General features: G+C 43.2%; 1 protein-coding gene across 2 annotated transcripts in view; it reads right to left on the reverse strand.

Moving 5' to 3' along the window:
• The window catches only part of Pag1 (phosphoprotein membrane anchor with glycosphingolipid microdomains 1), a 147,091-nt gene that overhangs the window by 14,569 nt on the left and 105,463 nt on the right, over positions 1–27,059 (reverse strand). For both annotated transcript variants that reach the window (XM_069990976.1, XM_069990977.1), the window contains 4 exons: positions 8,366–8,572; positions 6,353–6,404; positions 4,569–4,665; positions 1,020–1,618 (listed from right to left, as the gene is read on the reverse strand). In XM_069990976.1, coding sequence (XP_069847077.1) covers positions 1,020–1,618; positions 4,569–4,665; positions 6,353–6,404; positions 8,366–8,490 — 873 coding nt within the window. In that variant the 5' untranslated portion in view covers positions 8,491–8,572. The remainder of the gene's footprint in view (positions 1–1,019; positions 1,619–4,568; positions 4,666–6,352; positions 6,405–8,365; positions 8,573–27,059) is intronic.

The following is a 27,059-nucleotide window of genomic DNA, read 5'->3' on the forward strand; positions in this document are numbered from 1 at the left end:
GGGTTAGACAAGTGACCCTTTTACCTTCCCTGCCTGTTGGTAAAAATGCCTTCACTGGGTTAGGCAGCAGAAACTTAAATAGATTTTATTATCTTTCGATATGTGAAGGGAAAAACATCAGATTGCATTTTTCACTTTATGATTAAGGTTATAGCCCTTCCATTGGTTCTCTCAACAGCTGATATCTGGGTGATAGGAGAAGCTGAATGCAGTCACAGAACAGACTTCCTTAGTGGAATCAACACAACCACAACTGTCCTCACTTTGAATCCCAAAACTGTTGTAGGGCTACAACTGGCCAACCAATGCTGTTCTTCCTACCAAAATCTGAACCCGAGGGGGATTTCATGTGTGTGTGTGTGCATATGTGTGTATGTGAAGAACAAAAACTAGGTACTAGTTGCTTGTAGCAGACTTGGCTTAGCTAAGTTCCAAGGAAGCTTTTACAACTAGAGATGCAAAGTTTATTGTGGCTGGGATATTCAGTTATACACATACATTCACAGAAAGCTGTGGACTGTAGTTACATTTTAGAGCTTTGCCGAATGTCTAAATTTTAAGAGTTGTATGTTATTGTTTAGAATACAAAGCTCTTCATTGGTTTATATGAAAACATACACAATTGGCTGTAATATCAGAGGCAGATGAGTGTCGGCTGTCTCTGTACACATCACTATGATTTGATTTCTGGGATCCTGGAAAGGTCAAGGCCACAACAGTGCTTGCAAAAGCAATAAGTAAAAAAGGTAAAATCTGTGGCCAAGAGTCTAGTCTCTTTCTATAATTTGTAGCCTTCAAAGTGTGTAAAAATAGTAGCTGGGCCTAATTAGACATGATGTAGGAACTGGAAACTATCCAAGTAAGGTGAAGAGAGAGAAATATTTTATAAACACGAGTTTTCAGTATTCTATTCCTTGGAGAGGGAAAGAGCCAAATACAGCTTATGCTAAAACAGCTTTCATCATTCAACAAACTCCTTGGCAGGACGAAAGCTCTGGAACCGGAAGTGCACAGCCCACCTTGTTGGTTTCGCTGGCTCCCTGTGCAGCTTGATCTTCTACCCCTCCCTCTTCCTTCTCCTGCAGGTTTTCATTCTCATCCAAGAGTTTCACGGGAACAGGGGGTGGCGCCTCCTCCTCAGGGTCACAGGAAGTTCCAAGGATGCTCTCGGCATTGGCACTCTGGCGGCACTTCTTGTTCCTGTCTACTGAGGCATACTCTGCAAAGTCTGCTTTGCCTTCAGTTGGAGGTCCTGGAAGATCTTTCAAGGCAGAAATAGACTTGGACTTGCTGTGGCCTTTGTCCAGGTGCGCAGCAGTGGTCACCTCTTTAATCTCCTTCACAGTCTCATACAAGCAGTCTTCCACTATGTTTTCCTGAGATGAACTGTCCTTGAGTACCTCATAAGGCCCTTCCACACCCGGGCCCTGCTCCCCGTCCACGTTCCTCGTGGTGAGCATGGTGTCCACTGTGCTCTCTGGGGGGAGGCTGGGCAGCTCCCGGCTCTGATGACATTTTGGCTTTCCGGTGCTGTCCTGTGAGTCCAGCAGATCTGAAGCCGAGGTCTGGACTTCCTCGTAATGCTGCATGCAGGTCAGGGTACTGTCCTCTGAAAGAACTGAAAGAGTAGAAGATGATTCCTTCAACAAGGAACACAGACAATCAGATAACGTAACATTAGGTTACATCACCCAGATGCTTGCTTTTGAAAAGATGACATTTGGCTACAGATGGTACACATTTTGAAGTCATTTGGTATTCTCATTTATTTTTCTGGTTCTGGGGTTGGACTCAGGGCTTTCTTGATTGGTTGGTGCTCTTCCACTTGAAACACATCTTTAGCTCAGCTTTTTGCTACTTTTGAGATGGAATCTTTTGGGCTTTTCTTCTTCAGGTAGGCTTCAAACCATGATCTTTCAGATGTCAAGTCTCCTGAATAACCAGGATTTCAGATCTGAGCCATTGGTGCCAGGCCTTGATCAGCACTTAAATAAAAACTGCCTTTCGCATCTCTCTCAGTACAAAATGTAATAAATGATCTGGCTATAATTTGGCTTGCCATTTTTTTTTTTATTACTTTTAGTAAGCCTGAGGTAAGCCATGTCTTGTGAGAGAGGATGCAGGCGATAACTGATGAGTCCAAATTGTAGGAGGCTGGACACCAAAAAAGGATGTGTGTTTGTGATGGCCTACTGGGAAAGAATAGCTGGCAGCCATCTGTCCTCAGTTTACTTTGTTTGGTAGACATAAAGGAAGCAACAGGGTAAAAATGCATAGTTAAGCAAGTATCGCAAAACTCTGCTTTAAAAATTTTTTTTTTCTTCCATTCCATCCTTGCCTTCTACATTTCTACCTCAAATTACTATGTCCAAATGTGAAATTCTTCTACTCAGGAGATGGAGAATGGTTTGAGGCCAGCAAAACCAAGGCAAGAGTTGGGTGCTGATAAGACATACCTATAGTCCTAGCTACTAAGGAGGCAGAGATCTGAGGATCACTGTTTGAAGCCAGCCTGGGCAGGAAAGTCTGAGATTCTTATCTCCTAGTAGCCATCAAAAAGTCTGAAGCGGAGGTGTGTCTCAAATGGCAGGGCACTAGCCATCAATAAAAGAGCTGAGGTCAAGTTTCAGTGCCAAACAAACAAACCAAAACAACAACATCAAAAAAGACAAAAATAAGCCAGGAAAACAGATTTGAAATTCCAGCTATTCAGGAGGCAGAGATTAAGAGGGTCATAATTTGAGGCATGGGCAAAAGTATGAGACCCTATCTGAAAAACCAAAGGAAAGCTAAAGGACGGGGATGTGTGGCCCAAGTAGCAGAATGCTTGCCTACTAAGATTAAGGCCTTGAGTTCAATCCGCAGAACTACCAAATATAAACAAATAAAGACAAATGTTAAACTCTCAGACCACCACAGAAATAATGCCAAGTGAAGCCAGCAGTGTCCTCTTGTCAATGGTTGTCAAAGAGTGACTACGGTGTGTCAAGAATGGCCTGAGGCTGGTGGAGAAGCCTCAGCAATTGGAACAGAAACCTGCCATTATGGTATGTAAAGAGGTGATCATGTTTTTATATTACTGTCCCTCATATTTGGGGTGGGGGCTGGAAATAGTAGGGCACATGGGAAAATGATATCGGGTACATCAACTCTCTGAATCAGTTAACATTCCTCATCCTGGAGAAGGCCTTCTGCCCTGGGGTTCTGATTGTGTCTCAGGGATCAGAAAATCAGGGCTGGTGTTAGAGGACTTAGGGATGAATTCTGACCACTTTTCTTACCAGTAAAGGGGGAAACACTGGGGGTGGGGGAGGGAAGAAAAGGAACTCCCAGAGGGTAAACGAGGCAGAGCCTAGCAGGCCCAGCTAAGGAAACCATAAATGACTGAACACAGGAGGAGAGGATGGAGGGCTGAGGAGACAATGGAGGGCGCTGTGGGGGTCCCAAACCTTTCCACCCTTCTAGGCACTGGGGTTTGTCTATAGCTCATTGCCAAGTGACTGTGCATGTATGAGGGGGAGGGAGGGATACCAGGCAGAGAGCAAAGGGTGCTTCCACTTTCATTGCTAAGTGATTCCTTCCTGTCCACACACTCTGTTTTCACTCAGGTGAAAGTGTATCATAAGCTGTAAACCATGAAGCAAATGTAATTGCCGCTCCTGTGAGTGAGAGCAAAGTGTGTGTGAAGAGGCTGTAATGTAGAATGCTCTGAGCATGTGCCCAAGACACTGACTACCTAGTTCAAATTCTAGATCCTGAGTGGGAAGCTAGTGGCTCATGCTAATTCTTAGCTACTCAGAGGCTGAGATCTGAGCACTGTGGTCTGAAGCCAGCCTGGGCAGGAAAGTCCATGAGACTCTTATTTCGAATAAAAACTACCAAAAGAGAAAGTAAAGGAAGTGAAGGTGTGGCTGAAGTGGTAGAGTGCTAGCCTTGAGTACAAAAGCTCAGGGACAGCACCTAGGCCTTGAATTTAAGTCCCAGGCCCAGCAAAACAAAAAAAGCAAGCAAACAAAAAAATCCTCTCTAAACCTAACTTCTAGATCCTGGAGCTCAATGACTGCGAATTCTTGGTGAAATTATTCCCCTCTCTGTGACTGGCAGAGAGGTTAACCCCACCCATTGCTGCCACCAGAGGCTGCATTCATCCTTACATTACAAGAAAAGGGGAGGTTACAGGTAGATCAAGGATAAGCTGACTGTGAGGAGAGAGAATGTTGGATCTTCAAATGGGATGAAGGAAATTTCTTATAAGTGAAAGAGGGAGTGAGAGAGTCAGAGAGAAATGTGAAGATGGATGAAGAGGTGGGTGGTAAAGATATTACCATGGGTAATGCCAATCTTTCAGGGTTAGGGCGAGTGACTTAACACACATATATACCTTAAAGCAATGACTGGAATGCAGGAGCCAATTACTAGATATGTATGTACATGACATTATGAGCTAAAACTAGACATTAAAGAGAGGGGGCAAGGACACACTTTCCAATTTCTGAATTACATTTTTAAAAAGAGTACTTTCGTATGTGGCGAGGTCAGGTGGGAAGCGGTATTTTTGCAGAACTTACTGTCACCATTGGTGAGCACTCCATTCTGTTCACTGCTTGCAAGGGGGTCTGTTACCAGGCTGGTTGCCGAACGGCTGAACATCTCCTTGTCTGATGGCTGCAAAAAACAAACAATCCACAGTTCTAAGAAGATAAGAAGTACAGTAAAGAATAGTAACTATACTTAAGGGCTCACACAACCCTTCCCAATTGGACAGTGAACCCCTAAAACCTCAGAGGAACGAGCCAACACCCCACCTGGTCATTAACAAATAAGAACCCACCAATTCCTGCTCAAGCCAGGGAGAGGACCAGAAGTTCCAGTACAAGTCAAAACTGAATAATAGGTGTGACAAATGTGGCCAAGTGTCACTCACTGCCATTTGAAGGAACAGACTCAAAACCTGTAAAGATCAGATCATGCCATTGATGTCTGAGACTCTTTCAGAATCACCAGGGTTCATGAAAAAAATGATAAAATAAAATAGATTGCAAACTTCTCCTAGACTCCCAAACACTCACAGGACACTAAGAGGGAAGGGTGGCATTGCCAGTTTGTTTCCTGAAGGGCTACAAGGTATAGACACTGCCTGGAACAATGTGCCAAGTGAAGTTATCACTAAGGATATAGGCAGAACTGTACTGTTCTCAATGCAGTTCTTTAAATGCCTAATGGACCCAAGATTGCAGCCAGATCGAATGAGTGTATGTTTTTTCCCCCTTAATTTTTATCAAGACTCTTAAAAATTCTGGAGCTAGCTTGTGTGTGAACTCTGAACACGTCAGCTAGCTGGATCTCTTGGAACACAGTTGGATTCATTTACCCTAGTGTCTTAACCAGTCTATGCTTGACCTTGAGAAATGATGTTCTACCTAGGAAATATCTTTAGTTTTCACACTGTCCTGGAGCTTAGGTAGGAGTTTGAGCACAGAGCCTTGTTCCAGCTGCTGGGCGTGCTTGGCCATTTAAGGGCATGACACTGAGTCAAAGGACAAGGCAGAACAGGAGTCGACAGCTGCTCCTTACCAGGGATTCCTTAGGGTCCTGGGCCCATAAGGACCCTGAACGATGTTAAGGCTGAGGAAATGCAGCAATACCTAAGGCATTATGGGTCCTGGGTCTGGTGAGCTGCTCTAGATGGAAGTGTGTCATCTCTTGTTCATGCCCAAGTTCTGACTCCTAGAACCTCAGAGTGTCACCTTCCTTGAAAACAGGATCACTCTAAATGACACTAGTGAAGATGAGGTCACACTAGGATGGGGCAGTCCAGTATGTCTGGTATCTTTATAAACAAAGGGAAAAGTTTGTTTACAAAGGGGAAAGTTAGACTCTGAAAGGAAGAAAGGCACGGAAGGGCAGAGGCAGAGACTGGACTAACGCATCCATAGAGAAAGAAGGTCAAAGGACACTAGCAAACCATCCGAATGTAGGAAGACCTGGAGCCAGTTCAGCCTCAGAGAGAACCAACACCTTGATTTTTAGGTTTTTGCCCTCCAGAACTGAGAGAGTACAACTGCTATTGAATCTGCCTGTGTGTCCTCTCAGATTCACATAGGGCAGGCAAAATAGAAGCATCTCTGTGGTGGGTGGGGGCCAGTAGCACAAGCAACCCCATTTCAGAAGACCTCAGCTGACCTGGCCAACTCCATAGTCTGCAAGCCAGGGTGACACTGATAGACAGAAGGTCACATTCTCTTCTTCCCGTTTCAGTCAGATCATTAGTGGTGACTTGTCTGGATGGGTGGCTTTTAAAGCATACAGACAGAAGTTAGACAGACAGACAGACAGGTTGACACAGACTTACCACATTCATCAGATTCTCATCGTCTCCACTATGAATCCTTGGCTTCTTTTCTCTGAAATGGAAAATAAGAGATTGATTTAAATGTCAACTGTGTCCTTTAGAATCAAACCCACACTATTCTATCCTAACTCTTGCTAAACTTTAGATCTCTGTTGTTTTAAGAAACATAAGAGAAAAGACTGGACAGTCAGTAGAGCTTCTTAGGTGTCTAGGGTCTGAAGAAGTTAAATCTGACAAAGGACTGTTCCCTGTTGGTGAGCACCCTTCTCCAAGGGGTGAACATGAGAGGACCAAGGCTGGGTCTTGAGTAGAAGCTGTTTATACCTAGAATTCTAGAAAGACTTCTATCGTTTTTTGGGGAAATCCAAACAATTATTTCATCTCCTCACTTAGAAGTCACACACTGTAATGGAACAAAGAAAAATATAAATTTTGGCACATCAGAAAGAGTACATGCTCTTAGGATGAGTCAGATATACTTCTAGTTTATGGAAAAGTCAAGTAAAAATAGAAAGTGTTTTTAGTCAGGACAATCCACAAGGCCTTTGGGTGTAGACCAATATATTCTATCTGTGTATGAGACAACAGTGACACCTAGTGGGACTATAAGTAATGGCAGCAAGGTGGGCCAGCCCAGTACTGACCTGTTTCCTTCTCCTCATGGACTTGCCCAGCCATGGAAGCCTGGCTACATGCTAGGCAGAAATTAGGGGCTACTTGGGGTTAGAGAGTCGGGAGTTCTTCTCTTGACAGATTTTTAGGATGGAAAGCCATGGCAGATTTTAAATGACACTTGTCAACTTCTGAAGATGAGATGACAGCTAGATAGAGGCGGGTCTACATTAGCATGAAACCACATGGCTCATGCCAGAAGGCTGCATGTAACACAACTGTGACTGAAATCACAACTGTTATAAGAAATCACTCCCGGTAACCCTGAATTTCTTTCTTTCTGAATAAAGATGTCTTTTTTTTTTTTTTAAGGGAGGTGGTGTATGACATTTTGCATGAGACAGGGGAGAGAGGTAGTATAATTCCAAAAGAAATAAAAAAGGCACCGATGATCATTTTACATTGCTCTCATAACACTGTTCTCTTCTAGGAAAAGTAATCTGAAACTCCAGTTTTAAATCACACATTTTATTTTAATTTTCCTGTCAGTCCTGGGGCTGAGCATTTGTGCTCCAGGCTAGTGCTCAACCACTTGTTCTATAGTTCTGTTCCAGATCTTTAGTGATTAATTGAAGGAAGAGTCTCATGGTCTTTCCGGCCCAGGCTGGTTTTGAACTGTCATTCTCAGATCTCAGCCTCCTTAATAGCCAGGATTACAAGTCACACATTTTAGATATGGAATGTTCCCTCTAAAGCCATGTAACAACAGAAATCCTCAGTAACTTCCAAGTGGTGGTAAACAGGTGCAGATAGCACTTAAGATTTCAAAGTGTTCACAGCTGGAAAAAGACTATGTAAGTTTTGACAAGGATATGCTGAGAAGAGCAGGAATAATTTCATCCTGACCACCAGTGGCTCCTGCTTGTATACCTAGCTACTTGGGAAGCTGAGACTGAGAAGATCCTGGTTCCAGGTCAGCTTTGGGAGAATAATCCATGGGACTCCTATCTCAACTGAAAGAAACTGAGTGTGGTAGCATGTATCTTCCATCACAATTATGGTGGGAGGCGAAAAATAGGAGGATCATGGTCTAGGCATGTTTGGACAGGAAGGAGACCCTATCTCAGAAAGAATCAGCACAAAACATGTCTGGCAGCATGGCTCAGTGGTAGGGCACTTTCCCAGCAAGTGTAAACCCTAGCACTATAAAAAAAAAATCCATTTTGAGTTGAAAATATAGGAAGGGCGTTTTGTATTCTTTCTCAGCAAAATTAACAGAAATCCATATTTGCTTAGTGAAGAATGTCTTGAGACCTTTTGCAACAGAGAGACATAATCTGAATTTAGGAGTCTGAAAATATCTGTGCAGTAGGGTTCCGGCTATAACAGATGGTCTCTCACCTGTCACAACTTGAGCACAGGAAGATGAGGAAGGCGATGAGGAAGAACATGGCGACAGCTGCCAAACTTGCCCACAGGATGGTCTGCACTTGCCCACTGCTCAGCATACTCTCCGCAGGTCCCATGATGACAGCAGGAAATGGCACCACTGCTGGAGGAAGTCAGTCCTTCAAAGGTGGCCACATGGGGGCAGAGGGCTGAGTCGTCCTGGAAAGAAAGAAGAACATTGCAAATTACTTCCAAGGTGCCAGAACCTGGAAGAAGTTAAGTGAGTATCCCTAATCTGAAAACCTAAAATCTGAATTGCCCCTAAATCTAAACTTTGTGAGCACTGGCATGATGCCACAAGTCGAAATGTCCACACCTAACATCATGTGACAGGCTGTAGTCACAATGCATGCCCAAGGCTGGTCAACTCACTTCTCAGCCAGTCAGGAGACATCCTCTTGGGCTGCCCCCTACCAGTAGTCCCCGTATGTGTGTGATTAGGACATTAGTCCCATTGAATGCTTCTGTCCAGTGGCCAAAAACAAAGCAAAAAAAAAAAGTCATTAAGAATTCTCAAAGATACCTCCTTATGGGTCTGCAAGGCTTCCAAAATCTGACAAAATTCCAACCCCTAAGCTTACTTCTGTCTTCATGCATTTTGGATAAGAAATGCTCAACCTGTAATTAGATTCCCGGGGGACATAAGGACTCAGAACAAAGTCAGGGAGGTGTGTGCAGGAAGCAGATGCGATCCAGCACCTGGCTTTGGGCCAGTCTCCTCTGTAGCTGGTTTCCCTCCATGGCCAGGTGTAAACATGTCAAGTGGGAAACACCAGTGCCTAGCATCGTGTTTGAAACAATGCATATCTTATCATTTTGCTGTGTTGGAGGATAAATTACTTATTTTATTTGATGGTACTGGAGTTAAAACTGAGGGCTTCCTGTTTGCTAGGCAGGAGCTCTACTTCTTGAGCTACTTTGCCAGACCTTTGTGTTCTGGTTATTTTTGAGATAGGGTCTCACTTTATTCCCCAAGCCATCCCCAAGTATGCAATCCTCATACTTCTGGCTGTAGCTAGGATGGCAGGCATGTGACACCATACCCAGCCTTTTCTGTTGAGATATGGTCTTGTCACTTTTTTTTTTCCCTGCAGGCTTGCCTAGAACCATGATCTTCCCTATCTCAGCTTCCTAAATAACTGGGATGACAAGGGTATGCGAGTATACTCGGCTATTCCTTGAGGTGAGGGTCTCATGAACATGTTTGCTGTTTGGCTTGACTCATATGGTGAACTGTTATGCCTAGCGAGGGTATGGATTCTGAATGTCTTCAAATAAGGATCCCAAGTACTCGGAGGCAAATAAATACATGTTCGTATAGGTTCATTTAAAAAATACCAAAATAGTATAAAACATTTTTCTATCACTTCTGCAAACATGCAATGTATCATCGGTTCCTTACTGTCATCTTTGATCCCCTCAGCTCTCCAAGCCCATTTTCCTCTTAGGAAGTTTAAAGTCAACACAATGGAGTGGAAAGCTCCTTTATCCACCTGCCTACAGTTAGCCATGAGATTTTGTTTTCAGGTCTGGTTTTCATTGAGCTGTTTCCTGTGAGTACTGAATAAATGCATTTTAAAATGAATGGCTGGAAAGATGTGCTACGAATACACCCTCAGCAATAAATAAGAGCTATTTATAAACAACCACTTAGGATATTTTAGTACCTGTATGTGCCAGGAACTCTAAATGCTTTCCCTATTTAATTATTTGCCATGGTGTGGCAGGTACTGCCTGACTCTGTTTTACTGATGTGGAGACTGAACCCAGCAGAGAAATCACTTGCCTCAAGAATCACAAGAGCTCAGTCAGGAAAGACGTGTCCAACTCAGGCTCTTATTTCCTACAGGAAGCTCTTGCTGGGGCTGGGGCTACTGCTCTCTGCTCTAGCTATGATGCTAATAAATGAGAATGTTCAGTTTAGAATGTTCTCTCTTAAATGAGGGAGGGGGTAACAAGTTCGGCAAGAAATATACTCATCACCTATGTATGTACTGTAACCCATATCACCTTGACAATAAAAATTTAAAAAAGGAAATGTAAATTAGAACATTTATGATAAAAAGAATGTCAGGAAGACTTGAAAATTAAAAAAAAATAAATTGGGGCTGGGACTGTGGCTCAGTGATAGAGCGCTTGCCTTGCTTGCATGAGGCCCTGTGTTCGCTTCCTCAGCACCACATAAACAGAAAAAAAAAGCCGGAAGTAGTGCTGTGGCTCAGGTGGTATAGTGCTAGCCTTGAGACAAAAGCAGCTCAGGGACAGCACCCAGGCTCTCAGTTCAAGTCGCAGGACCAACAAAAAAATAAAAGGAAAAAAAAAGGGAAAAAAAGGGAAGAAATTGTCTAAGCCAAGCGCTGGCAGCTCACGCCTGTAATCTTAGGCTACTCAGGTGCCTGAGATTTGAGAAATACTGTTCAAAACCAGCCTTGGCAGACAAATCAGAAAGACTCTTTTTTTTTTTTTTTTTTTTTTTTGTTGGTCATGGGGCCTGAACTCTGGGCCTGGGCACGGTCCCTCAGCTCTTCAGCTCAAGGCTAGCACCCTACCACTTGAGCCACAGTGCCACTTCCAGCCTTTTCTGTTTATGTGGTGCTTCTATTGGTTGCAGCTATAACTGAATGAAAACAGCCTTATCTTCTGATTTGTTGATGCACAGAATCATTCACTCAGACTCTACAAATTGCTACCACAACCAGTTATTAAAATACATTGAAGAAAGCATTAAAAAAACAAAATGCTGAAACAAGGATACAGGTAGACCCATTGTAACAATAAGACGTATAAGACACCATGTTGAAAGTGAACTTCACAACTTGATGGGGGGAAAGGGGAGGCAGGAGGAGCTGGGGAGGTGGGGAAGGAAGGGATAGTAGGGGAAAAACAAAGGAGGGGGTAACAATGCTCCATAGAAAATATACCTTACTCATGTAACTGTAACCCCTCTGTACAGTATCTTTACAATACAAAATATTAAAAATAGGAAAGCATTTAAATCTTAGCGAACCATGGAAACATGTGAAATATGCTTTTATGCCTGGGACCAAATCATGAAATGTTTTAGGGATTACAGACAAAAGATGATCCTCTGCATGGATGTATTCCCTGTGTTCACATAGCAGATTAATCATGCGAGACCCACGTATGAAGAGTGAAGTTCTTGGCAAACAGCTGGCCATGTGGCTTAGGCAAAGGCAGAGCTCACCAGCGAGCCTGCCATGGGATCTCTGGCCCGTCTCTCAGTATGTTTCTCATCTTTCCTCTCTCTTTCCCTCACCGTGAGGAGGCGGATGGAATAGAATGGAGCATGCGGGGTGTCAGTCTATTAGGACAGTGCTGGGAGAATGCATGAAAGGGGATTATTATAAGGTACTGAACAGAGGTTGGGAAAAATTGTGTCAAAACTGCCAGCTTACTCCCCTTCAATTAGAACTTTCAGAAGAGCTACTGAAAGACATACTTTTCCAGAAAGTTCTCACCCCAGACAAAAATCTCACAATGAAGAGAATAATGTTCCAGTTCTGGTTTCTGTGTGAGATACAGTGTGCTGCCATGTTTGGAAAACATCTACCTCCGATGTCTCCCAGTGGCCCTGTGTGGGAGGAGCAAGGCCCTGGCAATGGGGGTAGGTGATACCAGGACCAACAGGGCAGAAGTATCCACAGAGCTATGGCCTGCCAGATCCCAGGGGTCTGGCAGCGTGTGTGTGTGTGTGTGTGTGTGTGTGTGTGTGTGTGTGTGTGTGTGTGTGTGTGTGTGTGTGTGTGAAGGATTTGTTGGTGACTTTCAGTTTTCAAGCAGCTATCCTGGTAGGATGATTCTTATTTTATTCTCTGTCTATTTCTCTTTGGATTTGCTTGTAAAATTCTCTGTCTCTTCCTTCTCTGTATGGCTCTTAAAATGGCTCACCTACAATGGAGCCCCAACTGTCTTCTGCCATCTCCCTGTCTGCAATGTAGTTGGACTGCAGTGTAGGTGCACATGTGTGGCTCGTGTGCTTTATCTTCATGGCAGAGAAGAGGGTGGAGCCCGGGGGGGTGGGGGAGGGGGATATTATGGATTTGAACTTTAAAAAATTCTATTGTTAAAAATAGTTCAGTTTTTAGCCAGCTACGGTGAGGTGGCTCATGCCTGTAATCCTATCTACTCAGGAGGCTGAGATCTGAAAATTGTGGTATGGTGCCCACCCAGGCAGGAAAGTCTGTAATAAACTACAAAAAGCTGGAAGTGGAGATGTGGCTGAAGTGGTAGAGTGCCAACCTTGAGCAAAAATATCTAGTCAGAGTGTGAGACACTCAGTTCAAGCCCCAGTACCAACATACACACACACACACACACACACACACACACACACACACACACACACACACACACACACGTTTTCAGACCACAATTACAATTATTTTTTTGAGTTCAACACAGGACAAAGGGGGACTGTTCATTTTTATCATAACTTGACAATATTATTGTACCATGGCACCTGAATGCTCTACAAAGAAGAGATGCAGAAGACAGTAATATTAATGCAATCAGAATGGAGCATAATAATTATACACCATTCTTTCCATTTTACAAGTCTTCATTATTGGCTTCCCTGATGTGAAATCACAGTTGGAGACTCTTTAGGACAACTGGGTGGAACTGCTGGAAAGAGACAGTGGAGCTCTCCCTGGCCTCCAGGTCTGTATAACTGGGTTACCTTGGGAGCTTGTCCTCTGACTCTGAGAAAGGTGAGTGCTTGCAGTTACATGACCTCTTTGGGAGATCCTTACAGAAATGGATTTGGTTACTTACTTTGAACAGAAAGCTCCATAATCTATTTTTATTCTTTAAAATGCATTCATTCCAGAATATTAATATGTTAGTGATTCAATTGACCACCACCATTAGTAAAACCACTGGCCCTTTTCCTTAAAAGCAGGCTCCATGCTTAACCACAAGGTGGCAGTATAACCCTAGCCTCAGGCCCATAAGCAGGCCCCTTTTTTTGAGACAAGGTGCTCAATTATTCTTGTTTGTGTCTTAGGTTTGGCATTTTAATTGTCTTCATTAGCTGGGACTATCAGCCACCCAAATCAATTCCAACAGGAAAGAAAACAAATCCCAGACAAAACTAATGAAAGGTGCATACCAAATGGGAGCTATTTCCTTCCTCACCCGAACATCCTGAACAGGTAGGTGCTCTGATCACAGCCAGTTCTACAGATAATACCTGGGCAGAGCTGGATAGCTAGCTAGCTGAGCTTGTAAGGCAGACACTCTGCACTTCCTTTGAAGCAGGTTTAGGTTAGTAATGATAGTCATTACCACTTTACAGCTGTCCTAGTCAGCCCATAATTAAGGATGATAGAAAACACCTCCACTGATAGTCATGACACCTCCCCTTCCTTTCCTCCCCCATGGATAAAATGAAGGTAAAGTCCCTAACCCATGGCAGTTGCTCCTTCCTGGTCATTATGAGGTGTGGGAACAGTGGGGTAAAAGGATACTTTCATGGGCTACAGATTAAGTGAACATGTTTAACAATGGCTGAGGAGCCATCTTCTCTCTGGTGAAGCCCAGTTTTGAGTTTATTGGGGGATGCACAGACAGGCCTGCTTCATTGAATGAGAGGAGACCAGGTCTGTGGTTCAATCAGGGAATAACAGAAACAAATGCTTTCAGATCCACCCTGATAAAGCACCCAGGTTTTCCTCCTACATCATATGGGTATTACCAGGATGTAACCAGTTGTTCCTTTCCTGAATCAAGGAAAGAAAGACCCCAATCCTAAACAAGGCCTAAAATACCCTACAGGGTTTGGCTCTCACCTAATTCTCTTACCTACTTTCTCACCCCAGTACGTCTAAATTCCTTCATCCATTCTTACTTACTTATAACAAAAGAAAAAAGATAAAAACTACCATCCAAAGATAAGGAGGTGGTGTGAGACTCCAAGGCAGGATTATTTTATGTATAATGCCTTTACAATGCCACTGTAGAGCAATGCCAAGGCTTCCTGTGGCAGCTTAAGAGAAGCATGTCACCTGGAGGGCCTTAGCTTGGCCAGGCCTCAGGGCCACATACTAAAGCTCCCTGCTCAGGGCAGAGCCAGACTCTGGTCCTAAGAGGTCCCACAAATCCTCCCAGCCATCTGTCAGAACAACCTGATTATTTTCCAACACACTAACCTATCAGTCTACTCAGGAAACATGAAACGGGACCATATGGGAAGGGGATGTGTGTAGTTGTCACTTGTCTTCAAGAATACATTAAATTTGCATCACAGAAAGCATGTAGTAAGTTGTTTATCAAACCCAGTTTTTAGCTCCAGAAACGCCAAAAAGTCCGATGGCCTCCATGGGGAAGGGAATGACTTCGAAGGTTGCTTCCCTCATGTTTTGATTTGGAGGCCAATTTCCAAAGTTTGTTTTTCAAGAAAGGTGGAGAGGGTTAGTGGGAATTAGTGAAGAGCTTGATCTTTCTAGAAGTACGTATTGTATGCATTCTGGACAGAGTCTGAGACTTGCTTGCAGGTGGGCAGGTTTTCAGCTGTGCAGTTTGGGCTTCAGATTCTCCTTCCCACATTGTGTGTTTGCTCACATGTTCTAATTCCAGAGTTCTTTGAGCGAAGTCAGGGATAGACACACCTTACTTTCAGCTGCATTCCATGACCTGAAAATGCTGGAACTTTTAATTGGTTGTCTGTCTAGGGGAAGAATGGTGAGTGGATTCCCCGGCAGACTCTCAAAATACAAGTTAAGATTCTAATTTCTATGCTTAGGCAGAGAAGTGCACTAAACAAACTATTGACAAATGAGTCTAGCGTTGAGTTAGGGCCGCATCCTAACTCTGGCATGAACACAGGCTTCTCTGCACCATCACCAAAGCAGCAGAGCATCTCTGGAGAGAAGTCACAGTGTGCTGGAAGCATTGGGCTCACTGCACAGGCATCAGCAACCCAAGCAGTGCTTTCAGTGCCAGAAAAGTCTCCAGCTCCAGGCTCAGTCTTCTGGACCTGCTTTCTTCTAGGAGATGGTGATTCCATCTCTCCTGCACCCAGGGACCTAACACAGCCCCACCAGGGAGGAGCTACAAGCTAACTTGGGTTCACAGCTGTAGTCCTAGTGTGTGGCACACAGTGAGCTTATTCACTGAATGAACTGTTCACAGAAGAAAGGCTGGGCAGCCTTGCCCAGATAGTAAGAGTTTGAACAAGCTTTTCCCAGTCTTCTCAGTAGGTTGAAATTCGTTGGGGAACCCAGGAGTCAGAAAAGTCTGTTGGTCCTGGCATCTTCTTACATATGATCAGCCACCTTGCTTTATTGTTTCCTCCCAGCATTCTGAAGATACCAACTACAAATCAGCCATGAAATGAAAAATATTAGAAAGCTTAAATGAGCACATATGATGTGCCAGTCACTTTGTGTGTGTGTGTGTGTGTGTGTGTGTGTGTGTGTGTGTGTGTGTGTGTGTGTGTGTGTGTGTGTGTGTGTGTGTGTGTAACTCCGGACCTCGTGATCTTATTTGGCTTTTTTTGCTCAAGGCTAAGACTCTATATCCTACTTCTGGCTTTGTTGTTGTTCTTTTTTTTTCTTTATTGAGATTAATTACATAAAATTTACATTATTGTGGCCTAGTGATATTTAGCTAAAGTCACCAACACATTTTAACCTTCACAATGCTAATTGTCATTACTTCTGGCTTTTTACCGGTTAATTGAACATAAGACTCTTGTGCACTTTTCTGCCCAGACTGGACTCAAACTGGGATCCTGAGTAGCTAGAATTACAGGCATGAGCTATCAGTGCCCAACAAAGTGTAAGGAGTGGGCTGTTTTTTGTTTTTGTGTTTGGTGCTGGTAGTGGGGCTTGAACTCAGGGCCTTGCTTTTTCATTCAAGGCTGGCACTCTACCCCTTGAGCCAAGACTCCAGTTCTGGCCAGCCACTTTTCACACAATACATTATTTACTCTCATGACCTTCTGATATAGTTCTAGGTATTACTGAATGTGTTTTATGGATTCAGTAATGAAAGCTTTAAGTAATGAAACACTTTCTCCTCTATGGTACCACTCAGCTCTTCCAGGAAGTGCATGACCCCTGGGATCTGACCGGCCTGGGACTGCAGCAGACAGGTGAGAAGCGGGGAGTCCTCCACCTTCCCAGAGGCATCCGCTTCCCTGCTCCATGGCAAGTTCTGGTGCTAGAGAGCAGAATGGCTGCTCCCGTTGGTTTGGCCTACAATTGCTCCCAGCTGTGCATTAATCACGACTGTCTTTGCAAGGGATGGGAGGATTTACAGGCCAGGTCCGCAGCTGCTGATGGATATGGTGTTTACATGCAGGCCCACTTCCAGAGACCAGCACTATTGACAGTCACACACCGCTAAGCATTGCTTTGCGCTGTTTTTATTTGGCTTTTGTGGCTCAATGATTCAGTCACATCTCTATCAAAATAACAAAAGACTCAGCCAAAAACAAACTTGAGTTTCTTTGCTGAGAGAGGCTCAGAAATGTGCTCCTGGATGTCAGTGCCTTTCACGCCCATCTTTCACAGTTCATGATATTGAAAAGATGACATGTATTTGAACACACTAGAAAGGGATAGCTACAAATACTCCACTCTGTCACTGACACCATTGGATTTTTTTTTTTTTTGCTAGTGCTATGTTTGAACTCAGGGCCTTGTATTTGTTCAGCTGGTGCTGTACCACTTGAACCATGTTCCCTGCTTGGGTTTTGGTTGGTTAACTGGAGATGAAGTCTTGAAAACGTTTCTTCCCAGGCTGGCTTCAAACCTCAATCATCTAGCTCTCAGCTGCCAGAGTAGCTAACAGGGGTGAGCTACTGGTGCTCCATCTAGTTTTTCTGTGCAAAGATTTTGGGCTACTCAGGGAGCCTTTGTATCAAAAATACTTCTCTGAGAACAGGAAAGAGCTTAAGAGCAGACAACATGTTAAGTCATTCACACTGGAATGTCAGCGGAGGTGTTCTGTTTGTAACACCCGCTCATTCTATGACAGGGCAATTAGGTCAACGCCACCCTAATGGCTTGTATTGTGGAGCTGCTCATTTAATATTCAACCCAGGCACTGGCAAGAATACAGCTCAATTTATCACACAATGCCTAATACATCATAGTTATCCTTATATTTGTTTTTTTTTTTCCAGTACTGGGATTGAACTCGAAGGTCTCCTGCATGCTAGGCAAGCATTCTATCACTTGAGTTTCCCTCCTCACCCATTCTTTTATTTCTGAGATAGAATTTTACTAACTTTGCCTGGGCTGGCCTAGAATTTGAGCTCCTGCTGCCTCTGTCTCCTGAGTAGCTGAGATTATAGGCATTTGCCTCTACGTCTGGCCCCAAGAATTATTTATATTATAAAAGAGCCAGAAAAAAATACTTCTTCATTCTTAAGAAAGAACAAAAACAAAAACAAACCCCCAAATCCTCAAAACACAGGAACACATTCTTTCAAGTTACTTAAGGGTGTAATTGCCTATGCAGATGTGGGGAAATGTTTCGAGAGACTAGATTGATGGGAATATGTGGAAACTCTAGGCTGTGGTTTGTTTCTTGCTCCTCCACTTCCTTCTTCTTGCCATGTAGGACTTGTACTCAGGGCTTCATGCTTGCTTGGCTGTTCTCTCCCACATGAACTATACCTTTAAACCTTCTTTTTGGCTGATTTTTTTTTTTTTTGGGAGATGGGGGATTAGAGAACTGTGCACTGTCTGCACTGTGATTCTCCAGATCTCAGCTTCCAGAGTAGTTAGGATTAGTGTCATAAGCCAAGGACACCAGGCTCCAGCAGTCTGTTGTAGCAAACCTTCCTGGTGACTAATGCACTCTGTAATTACAGAAGACTGTCCTAAGACTGGTGCTTCTCTCACTTTACCAGGCCTACCGATGATCCTAAGCACCTGCTAAGGTGTAGATTCAGATTCAGCCAGCCTGGAGAAGGCCTAGGGTTCTGTATTTCTAACTGGCTGTTGGGTGCTATCTAGGCTGTGGCCTGTGGTCCTCACCTTGAGTCCTACCAGTAAGATGTTTGTCTTCCTTCCAATGAGAGATGGAGACATATGTAGCCAGATCCTTGGGTGCTGAAGCCTGACCTTCCTCTTAAGTGAATGATTGAATTATATGTGACCATAAGGTCAGAGCTCCTGTATCTGAGAAACATTCCTTCTGTTATTGCTGTTTTGAGACAGGGTCTCCCTATATAGGCTAGGCTGGCTTTGAACTTGTGATCTGCTTGCCTCAGCCTTCCAAGTATTGAGATTAGAGGCACACATCTGAAGACCTTCTTGATTCCTATAAATGAACATGAATATTAGGGATGTCTGAGTCCAGAGTATGAGAATATGGCAGAGAGTGGTCCATACTGTGGCCCCTGCAGGGCCAGACTCAGCTTCTACTCTGTGCATTTCTATGAAACTGCTGTGTGGCTTGAAACATGTCTGAGGTTCTCTGTGCCTCACTTTCTCGTTCTGAAAAATGTGATCACTGCTGAAGTGACTTTCCAGCTCCAGCGTCTAACATTTTATAATCATGGCTGGTGATTTCCAAAATGTGCAACAAAAATTCAGGACTTTTCCTGCCCATGTAATTGTAACTCCTCTGTACAGTATGTTCACAAATAAAATAAAATTAAAAAAAAGAAAAAAAAAGAAATTTAATAACAACAGATGATGGAAGGGATATGGCCAAAAAGGAACCCTACACTTCACTGCTGGTGGGAATGTAAACTTGTTAAAAAAAATTCAGGACTTTGTCCCCAAAGGGCAATGTTGCTCCTGCAAGAATATTAGATGTTCAATGGGATGGTAGATTTCAGTTCCTCTGAAAGCAACATCTTCCTGATCTAGGGGAACCCTGCTGAAGCCACACCAGCTAAACTGATGTCATAAGGACAAATCATGACAACTTTTTCAGACAGCATCTTGCCAGGAGTCATCTAACGGCCCTGACAGAACATCGAGAGCATGTTGGCAATGCCATCAATGTACACAGGCCAAGGAGCTCACCCAGAGGTGCTCTATGTCTCATAGAGCTTGGGCAGGTATGGGGGTGCATGCTTGTAATCTCAGCACTAGGGATGGTATGGCAAGACAATGGTAAGCTGAGGCCAGCCTGGGTTACTCTATCTTAAAAACAACAACAACAACAATCAAATAGAACACAGGGGCTTGATATGCTTACAGGTTTGCTGTGCAGATTTAGAATAGCTTTCAACAAAATACAAGAGTAGTACCCAAATATACAGATGGTCCAGACGTCGCAGAGACCTCTGTCAAATACTAAAGACACTCAGCTACTGGTGTGGGTCTCACAGGTTTGTGGACTAATACTGATGATGAGATTTATTCTTCCATAATTGCTAAGTACCTACTATGTGCTCAGCACGCTCCAGCTAATCACACCTGGGACATGAGGTCACACTGGTCTGCTGTGAAAATGTTCACAACGAAGATGCATGTTGGCTGAAAGCAGAGAAGAGCTCTTGGTTGCATTTCATGGATGTGACTTAGCAGATGGGGTGGCATGTCCTTTCCCTCTCAGCACACTGCAGCAGAGCTGGCATTTCCCCTCGGTTGCTGCAGCTCCATGCTGCCTCGCTTGGCGGCTGAGGCTCATCGAAGCTCAGGCAGCTGCAGAGACCTTGGACTGATGTGGTTTCAAGCTGAGAACTGTCCTCAATGTGTCTTGCAGATTCCAAAGACAGCCTTCGCATGTTCACAGGGCGAAAAGGCCCGTTTCCCATGCGTACACGCTGTCATGGTAGGGTCAGCTGGCCTCTGAGGATGGGCTGGGTTCCAAGGATGAGGAGGTGTGTGCAAAGAACACCTTCCTCACAACCAAACTGCTCTCCCTTTGCAATTAAGACTAAAGCTTAAAAGAGCCCATAGTCACAAAAGGGGGTAGCTTGAGCACTGAAAATCACATGAAGGCATTAACCACTGGCAGCAGACCAAGTCAGCTGCTTAGGAAAAGGAGGGGACAAAGGAGGAAAAGAGAGCCCAGGCTGGTCTGAGGGAGACAAGACATGGGGGAATAAGCTTGGGGTTTTTTTCAGGTCAGTTCTGCTTCTACCTTGACTGTGGCTGGCCTTGATCTCTGGGGAACTTAGTGAAGAATGATATACCTGTACTCATACGTATGAATGCATGCCTGCAGGGACGGATTCATAAATGTATGTACATGTCTGTCTGCATTAATATTTTGGTTTCCCTCTCTTCCTTTGTCCAATGGAGAAGACAATGCTGTATCAACAGAAGTAGAAGAGCCAGGTGTGCTAGCATAGTAACATCTCATATGAGCTCACAGGATTAAACATGGTATGTACCAGTTGGAATATGTCATGTCTCTGGAACAAAGTCCTTGTTCTCTCAAAGGCTGCTCATAACTTGGGGAGTGAAAAAAGTCTCTAGAAGATAGAAAAGCCCATAGGGAGAGTCTCAAGGAGAGATATGCCTGGGAGAGAATATCTCACTTCTGAGGAGGCAAGCCAGAGAGAGCATCAGATCAGCTGATAGGGAAGTCTTGAGGATGGGCCTACTGAATAACCAGCCTGGATTTGTATCGGAGTGCATGGCCTGTGGGTCCCTCCACGGAAACCCACCCCTTCCCTCTTGACCTCAGGGGATGTGCTTACCTTGCTTCCCAGGCAAAGGGGCCCTAAAGAACACTTTACTTCCTTATCTCCTCCAAGTCCTGCTGATGACACCTGGAACATGTCCAGACCTGCTTATCAGATCATCTGACAGACTAGAGTAGGGCCTAAGAACACACGGACACACACAGACACACAGACACACAGATACGCAAACACATAGACACACAAACACAGACACTCACACACACACACACACACACACACACACACACACACACACACACACACACACACACACACACACACACACACACACACACACACACACACACACACAGAGCCTGTAGCAGGGCTTGAACTATAGGCCTCAAACTCTCATCTGGATTTCTTGCTTATGGCTGGGGCTCTACCACTTGAGCCACATCTCTTCTTTTTTGTTGCTGGCCAACTGGAGATGGAGTCTCACAGACTTTTCTGCCTGGGCTAGCTTTGAATTGTGGTCCTTCAGGTCTCAGCCTCCTGAACTAGGACTGCAGGTATGAGCGCTTGGCACCCTAGTTAAGAATCTGTATTTTTAATGGACATTCCAAGAGATTCCAAAGTGGTTCACCCAACAGAAACCTTTTGAAGAACACATGTGGGGCCCGTATTAGCTATTGGATCTGGAGTCTGTTCTTGCCCTGACATCCCTGCCCAACAGCCAAAGCTCTACTTGTGACAGGCCTTTGTCCCAGGATCTGCAGAGAAGCTTCCGTTCCACTGTGGGGCTTCTTAGTTGTCACCTGCCCAGTGGGGACCCCAGGAGGTGACAGTTGCTAGTCTTAGCCCACCTTCAGAATGATTGAAAATCCACACAGTATTGGGCCAGGGGAATCACTATAGAGCGTGAGAGGAAATGTATTTTGTGTGTGAACATGGCTTCCATGCTGCAGTATTGCTTTTGTTGGTTCATTTGGGGAAAGGGAAAATCGAATCCCATGGTGGGTGCTGAAGGCAGAGGGGAGGGGAAGGCCCAGGGAAGTCCACGGGGAGCATGGAGGCTGACTCTGCTCCTCACAAAGCCACATTGCTAATGTGATTATAAGGCCTAATGAACCGAAACAAATCCAATTCTGAACGTCTTCATGGCTAATGAAAGTCACATCTTGTCCCTAAAGATTTCCCCTTTTCTCTGTTTATAAATCACAAGTAAAATGGAGGTGATGCATTAAGGCTGTGTTTATAAAAAGTCTTTGAGTAGAAACAGTCGTAGGGTTTGAATGTCACGGTGGTTTCAGAATAGAAGGATCACATATGGACATTCCATTACAGGCCACAATGTTAAAGAGTTGTGGGGAAAGAGCTTAGAATATGATGGATTCATTAAATTGAAAGCTTTAAGCTAGTCCCTTCCCCCCCCCCCCCTTACTGAATTTAAAGTACCTGGGCAATGTGGTCACTCCACCCCAATTTCCATTGTCTTTTTGAAAGTAAAGATCAGGAGAATTAATAATCTTGCCCAATGAGAACTAATACTAGGGCAAGGGATTGGAACCTCCCCCTTTCCCCTAGCCCTCACAGCTCTGTGCTGTGTTTTGGCTCTGTTTCCAGAAAGGGCATTTTAGCAGCACTGCTGAGAAGAAGGGGGAGACAGATGGTGAAGTAGAAACCCTCCCAGGTTGGGAGTGGCATATGAGTTCAGTAAAGAAATGCTGGCCTCATCTTCCTGCAGTACTAAAGTCACTCCGTTCCAACGTAGTCAATTGAAAGGCTTTATGAAGAACCTTTAAAGCATGAGAATTCATTTAAAGCATGGGAACTCAAGAGATTTTTCACTTGCCATCAGGAGTTCATTCTCCTCTGTCTGAAGCTGTGAGTGGGACTGGCAGTGTTTGAGCACAGATGGATGTACTGAGCTCCCTTTTAAAGGTGTGGACTGAGCACTGCGCAGTCATGGCGGCCTTGCCAATGCATGTTATATGAAATATCACAGTGGGAATTGACCTGGGAAGGTCACTCTGTACTTGTTTCTTAGGGATCTGTTATAAAAAAGTTTCCAAAAAATATATTTACAGAATTGGATATAATATGTGTTCAGCACCCAAACTCATTTAGGAGTCAGGTGTAGTGGCACAGGCCTGTACTTCCATCACTGAGGAGGATGCAGCAGCAGGAAGAGGACTAAGTAAGCCTAGATTTCATGCACAGCCTGGGCAACAAACACACAAAATATCTTACAAACAAAACATCCCAAACCAAAACCCCCAATTGCATCTAGGAAAAGGTAGTCCTTGCTACTCTAAGAAAGAAGTTCGTACTTACCATTTTACATAAACTAGATTAAATAATCAAAGCTATGTGCCTTTATTCCACTTCTGTTTTTAAAATAATACATCATCATACCTTGAATAAAAATGATTCCAGTTTTGCCGGATTACATTTCTTAGAATTTTCTCCAAGCTGTTTAAAATTCGATTCCATTTTGCTTCTTAGTAAGTTGGTATATTACTTTGTGAGGAACAAGAATATCTTAGGGATACTAGCAGCTATAACACTTTCTGCTTCATGAATGAAGGTAAAGATGTGCTATAACTCTCAATGATCTAACCTAAAGCTCCATTTCTACAGCTGGGATTTCTAGGACTCTACACCTTATGATTTCAGGTTAGCACTCAAATGATTAATGATCTTCCAAACATAGTACCAGAATACAGTGACTGTAAGGATTAAGTAGGGTTGGGGGTAGATAGACGAATCAAATTCCAATTTTAAGCCGAGCACCAGTGGTTCATGCCACTGTAATCCTAGTTACTCAGGAGGCTGAGATCTGAGTATCGCAATTCAAAGCCAGCCTACGCAGGAAAGTCTGTGAGACTCTTATCTCCATTAAACCACTCAGAAAACCGGAAGTGGTACAGTGCCTCAAGTGGTAGAGTGCTAGCCTTGAGCTGAAGAGCTGAGGGACAGTGCCCAGGCCCAGAGTTCAAGCCCCATGACTGACCAAAAAAAAAATCCAAATTTTCACATATCTTAAGAGAATTGTGTTATGGCTCCCTTTCCCCTAGTTTACTACTGGATGAACTGAAGGGCCTACTCCTGCCTTTGTTAACCAGATCGACAGCATTCTTGAGTGTGGCTAGTGTGGTCCTTTGCCACAAGCTGTAAGATATGTGAAACAGCAGCAGAACCTACTAGTAATTAATGTCACAAAAGTTGCTTTCATACAATAGCAACATAATAAACTGTTATGGTTTGTTTACCTACATTCTTGATAAAACTATTAATGACATTGTCATTAACAATGGCATTCATTGTTCTAGTGTAGTGTCCCTGAAGCTTTATGTGACTGTGTAATAATCTCTTAAGAGATTTTAGTGCTGGGAAGGTTTTTTTGTCCCCATGAATAAGCGTGCCTCTTTTTATAAAAACGGAACTGTTCATACAGAAACATATTTCCTTCATTTCCTTTTTTCTCTTCCTCTCACACGGCTGGCTGTAGGCTCAAAGCATCTAATTATCTTCAATTATAGCAATTATCTTAGTCTAGTTCTTTCTTTCCTCTCTCTGCACCAACCCCAATTACAAGTTTCTTTAATCTCACACTTTTTGAAGAAACTTATATGTGTCTTTACAATTTTTAGAAGCAAATCTTCATTTCTGAATGATGCATATATACAGCTTTAAATTTAATTACCATGGATGATTCCTTTATAGATTTAAAAAAGTTCTCAATGTCCAGATTAGGCTTTAGAAGGAAAATATGCTTTCAAGACAGAAAAACACAAAAGAAAAAGGAGGGAAGGAAGTAGAGGAAGAAAGAAGGAAAGGAATAGGGAAGGATGGATGAAAGAGGGAGAAAAGCAGTCCTTCCAAATTAACCTGTAGAGCCATTAAGTTCTGATCTTTAAGGAAATAATGAAGGAAGGGTCAGCCAATAGGATATGAAATACATTAAGATGATGAAAATCTAATCAGCTTTATCCTACAGACTATCAAAAGTTATGAAATGTCTTTAGATGATCTATTCCTTTGAACAGACTAGTGGTTTTCATCTGTGGCCATATATTAGATTGGGAAACTTTTAATACTGTACAAATATACAAGCCAAACCCCCAACATTGGCTTAATTGGTTAGGGATGTGGGCTAGACATCACTGTGTCTCCAGGGGCCACTTAAAAATATAATTAGGGCTGAGAATCACTGTATTGACTGTCCATTCATATTTCTAAACTCTTAAATTGCAAATGACTTCATCTGAGTCACTTGTCCTGCGGCATTGGGAAAGGGTGTAATGAGGACAAGGGTAATATAAAAGATACAGCTCACCACTCTTCTTCCCACACAAGTCCACAGTGGGAAGTGGATAAACCAAGCTTTTTGCTCAGATGTTCCTGGACTTATGATAGAATTGCATCCCAATAAACCAATCATAAATTAAAAATATTGTAAGATGAAAATGCATCTAATATACCTGATCTACATACAGACACAGCACACAGTCAGGTTAACTCCTGATGACATGGCTGACTGAGAGTTGAGGCCTGCAACTATTGTGCAGCATCAAGAGAAACTTGCAAAACATATCACTAGCCCCAAGTTCCAAGTTCCAAGTATAGCTTCTATTGCCTGAACATTGATTACACAACATCATAAAGTTGTATAATTGTATGTTGAATCACTAGAAGTCAGGGAACAAGTATATCTTTAAAGCCTAGGCCCAAACAGAGGCTGCATCGTCTATTCCAAAAGGAAATTTACTCACCACAAAGATGCAGTTTCAGAAGGTATGGATTTTTGAGCCACACCTTTGATTACTATATTATTTCTCTATATTTTTCTCCCCATCTCTCAAAACCATAAATCTCAAAGTTATGGTTTTTCCTGATTTATCAGAGATTAAAATAGCATTACTTAAAAGTATGTTCTACCATAAAAAATTCAGTAAGATATTTATAAAATCTCCTGTCCTATTATTGGTTAGAAGCCCACATACCACTGTTTTAGGCTATGTCAAAGTTGTCTAAAATACATTAGTTATCAATCCACTTGCAAAGTGATCCAGAATTATTAGAGTGTACTAGAAACTGATAGCTAGTATGATAGTAACTAATAACTAATTGATAACTTTGTATGACAATAACTTTCCTTTATATTTTAGGAAGCTATTTTGACTTTTCTATTGCTTAAGTGGACAGAAACTCATTGATGGTCCAGGTTGGTCTGACTCTTCTGGCCTTATCTGGATCCTTATTCTCCTATCCATGACCTTCTATGGGCCTTTGTTTTTGAATCCTTGACCATAACGTACTTATCTTCACTCTGGAATTTTTATTCTAGCTGTTTGTTTCTGGCATGATCATCCTGCAGGATTGTTTAGTTGCTTCTTCCTTAGTTTTTTTTTTCTTTCATGTTTTCAGAGAAGCCTTCTCTGACTAACTTGCTGTCTACTCTCAACTCCCTTTCATCCATTACCCTGTGTTTTTCTTGCTGTCCATATCTGAAAGCATCTTCCTCAATGGTCCTTGTGTATAGTGTTCCATGTACACCCAATAGAACATAGCCTCTGTGAACACAGACCCCTTGTTCATTTCTGCAGCTACAACTCCAGCACCTACAACCATCAGACAGGAAGTGAATTAATGCCTACCTCTGCAGTTTTACCAAGACCAGTGGTGAATGCAGTCTTCAATTCTTTGAAGTGGAAACCACTGATGGTTAGTAGATAATAAATGAGTGTGCACAGTTGCAATTTTAGCCTACAGTTCTCCCTGTAGTATGCACATGTTAGGATTTTAATTAGACCCACAGTGCCAGCTACTTTTGCAGAGAAGGCAATTTGCATCCTGGGCCTCTCTGACCTCTGGCTGGCTCTAAGCTTCTGCCAGAAGGAGCTCCTCACTGTGTACATCTTGCAATCTTAATCTTGGCTTTCCCTCCCCATTCCTAGCAGAAAGCAGCTAGACATTGCTTGACACCACTTCCAATCTTCTGTTGATTTTTAAAAAGACTACTTCATTTTAGACTACACCATATTTATTTGGCTTAGGGCCAAAAGTGTTTGGGTTTCT

Source organism: Dipodomys merriami, unplaced genomic scaffold (genome assembly GCF_024711535.1).
Source record: "Dipodomys merriami isolate MVZ:Mamm:240054 unplaced genomic scaffold, mDipMer1.0.p SCAF_4, whole genome shotgun sequence".
NCBI lineage: Eukaryota > Metazoa > Chordata > Mammalia > Rodentia > Heteromyidae > Dipodomys > Dipodomys merriami.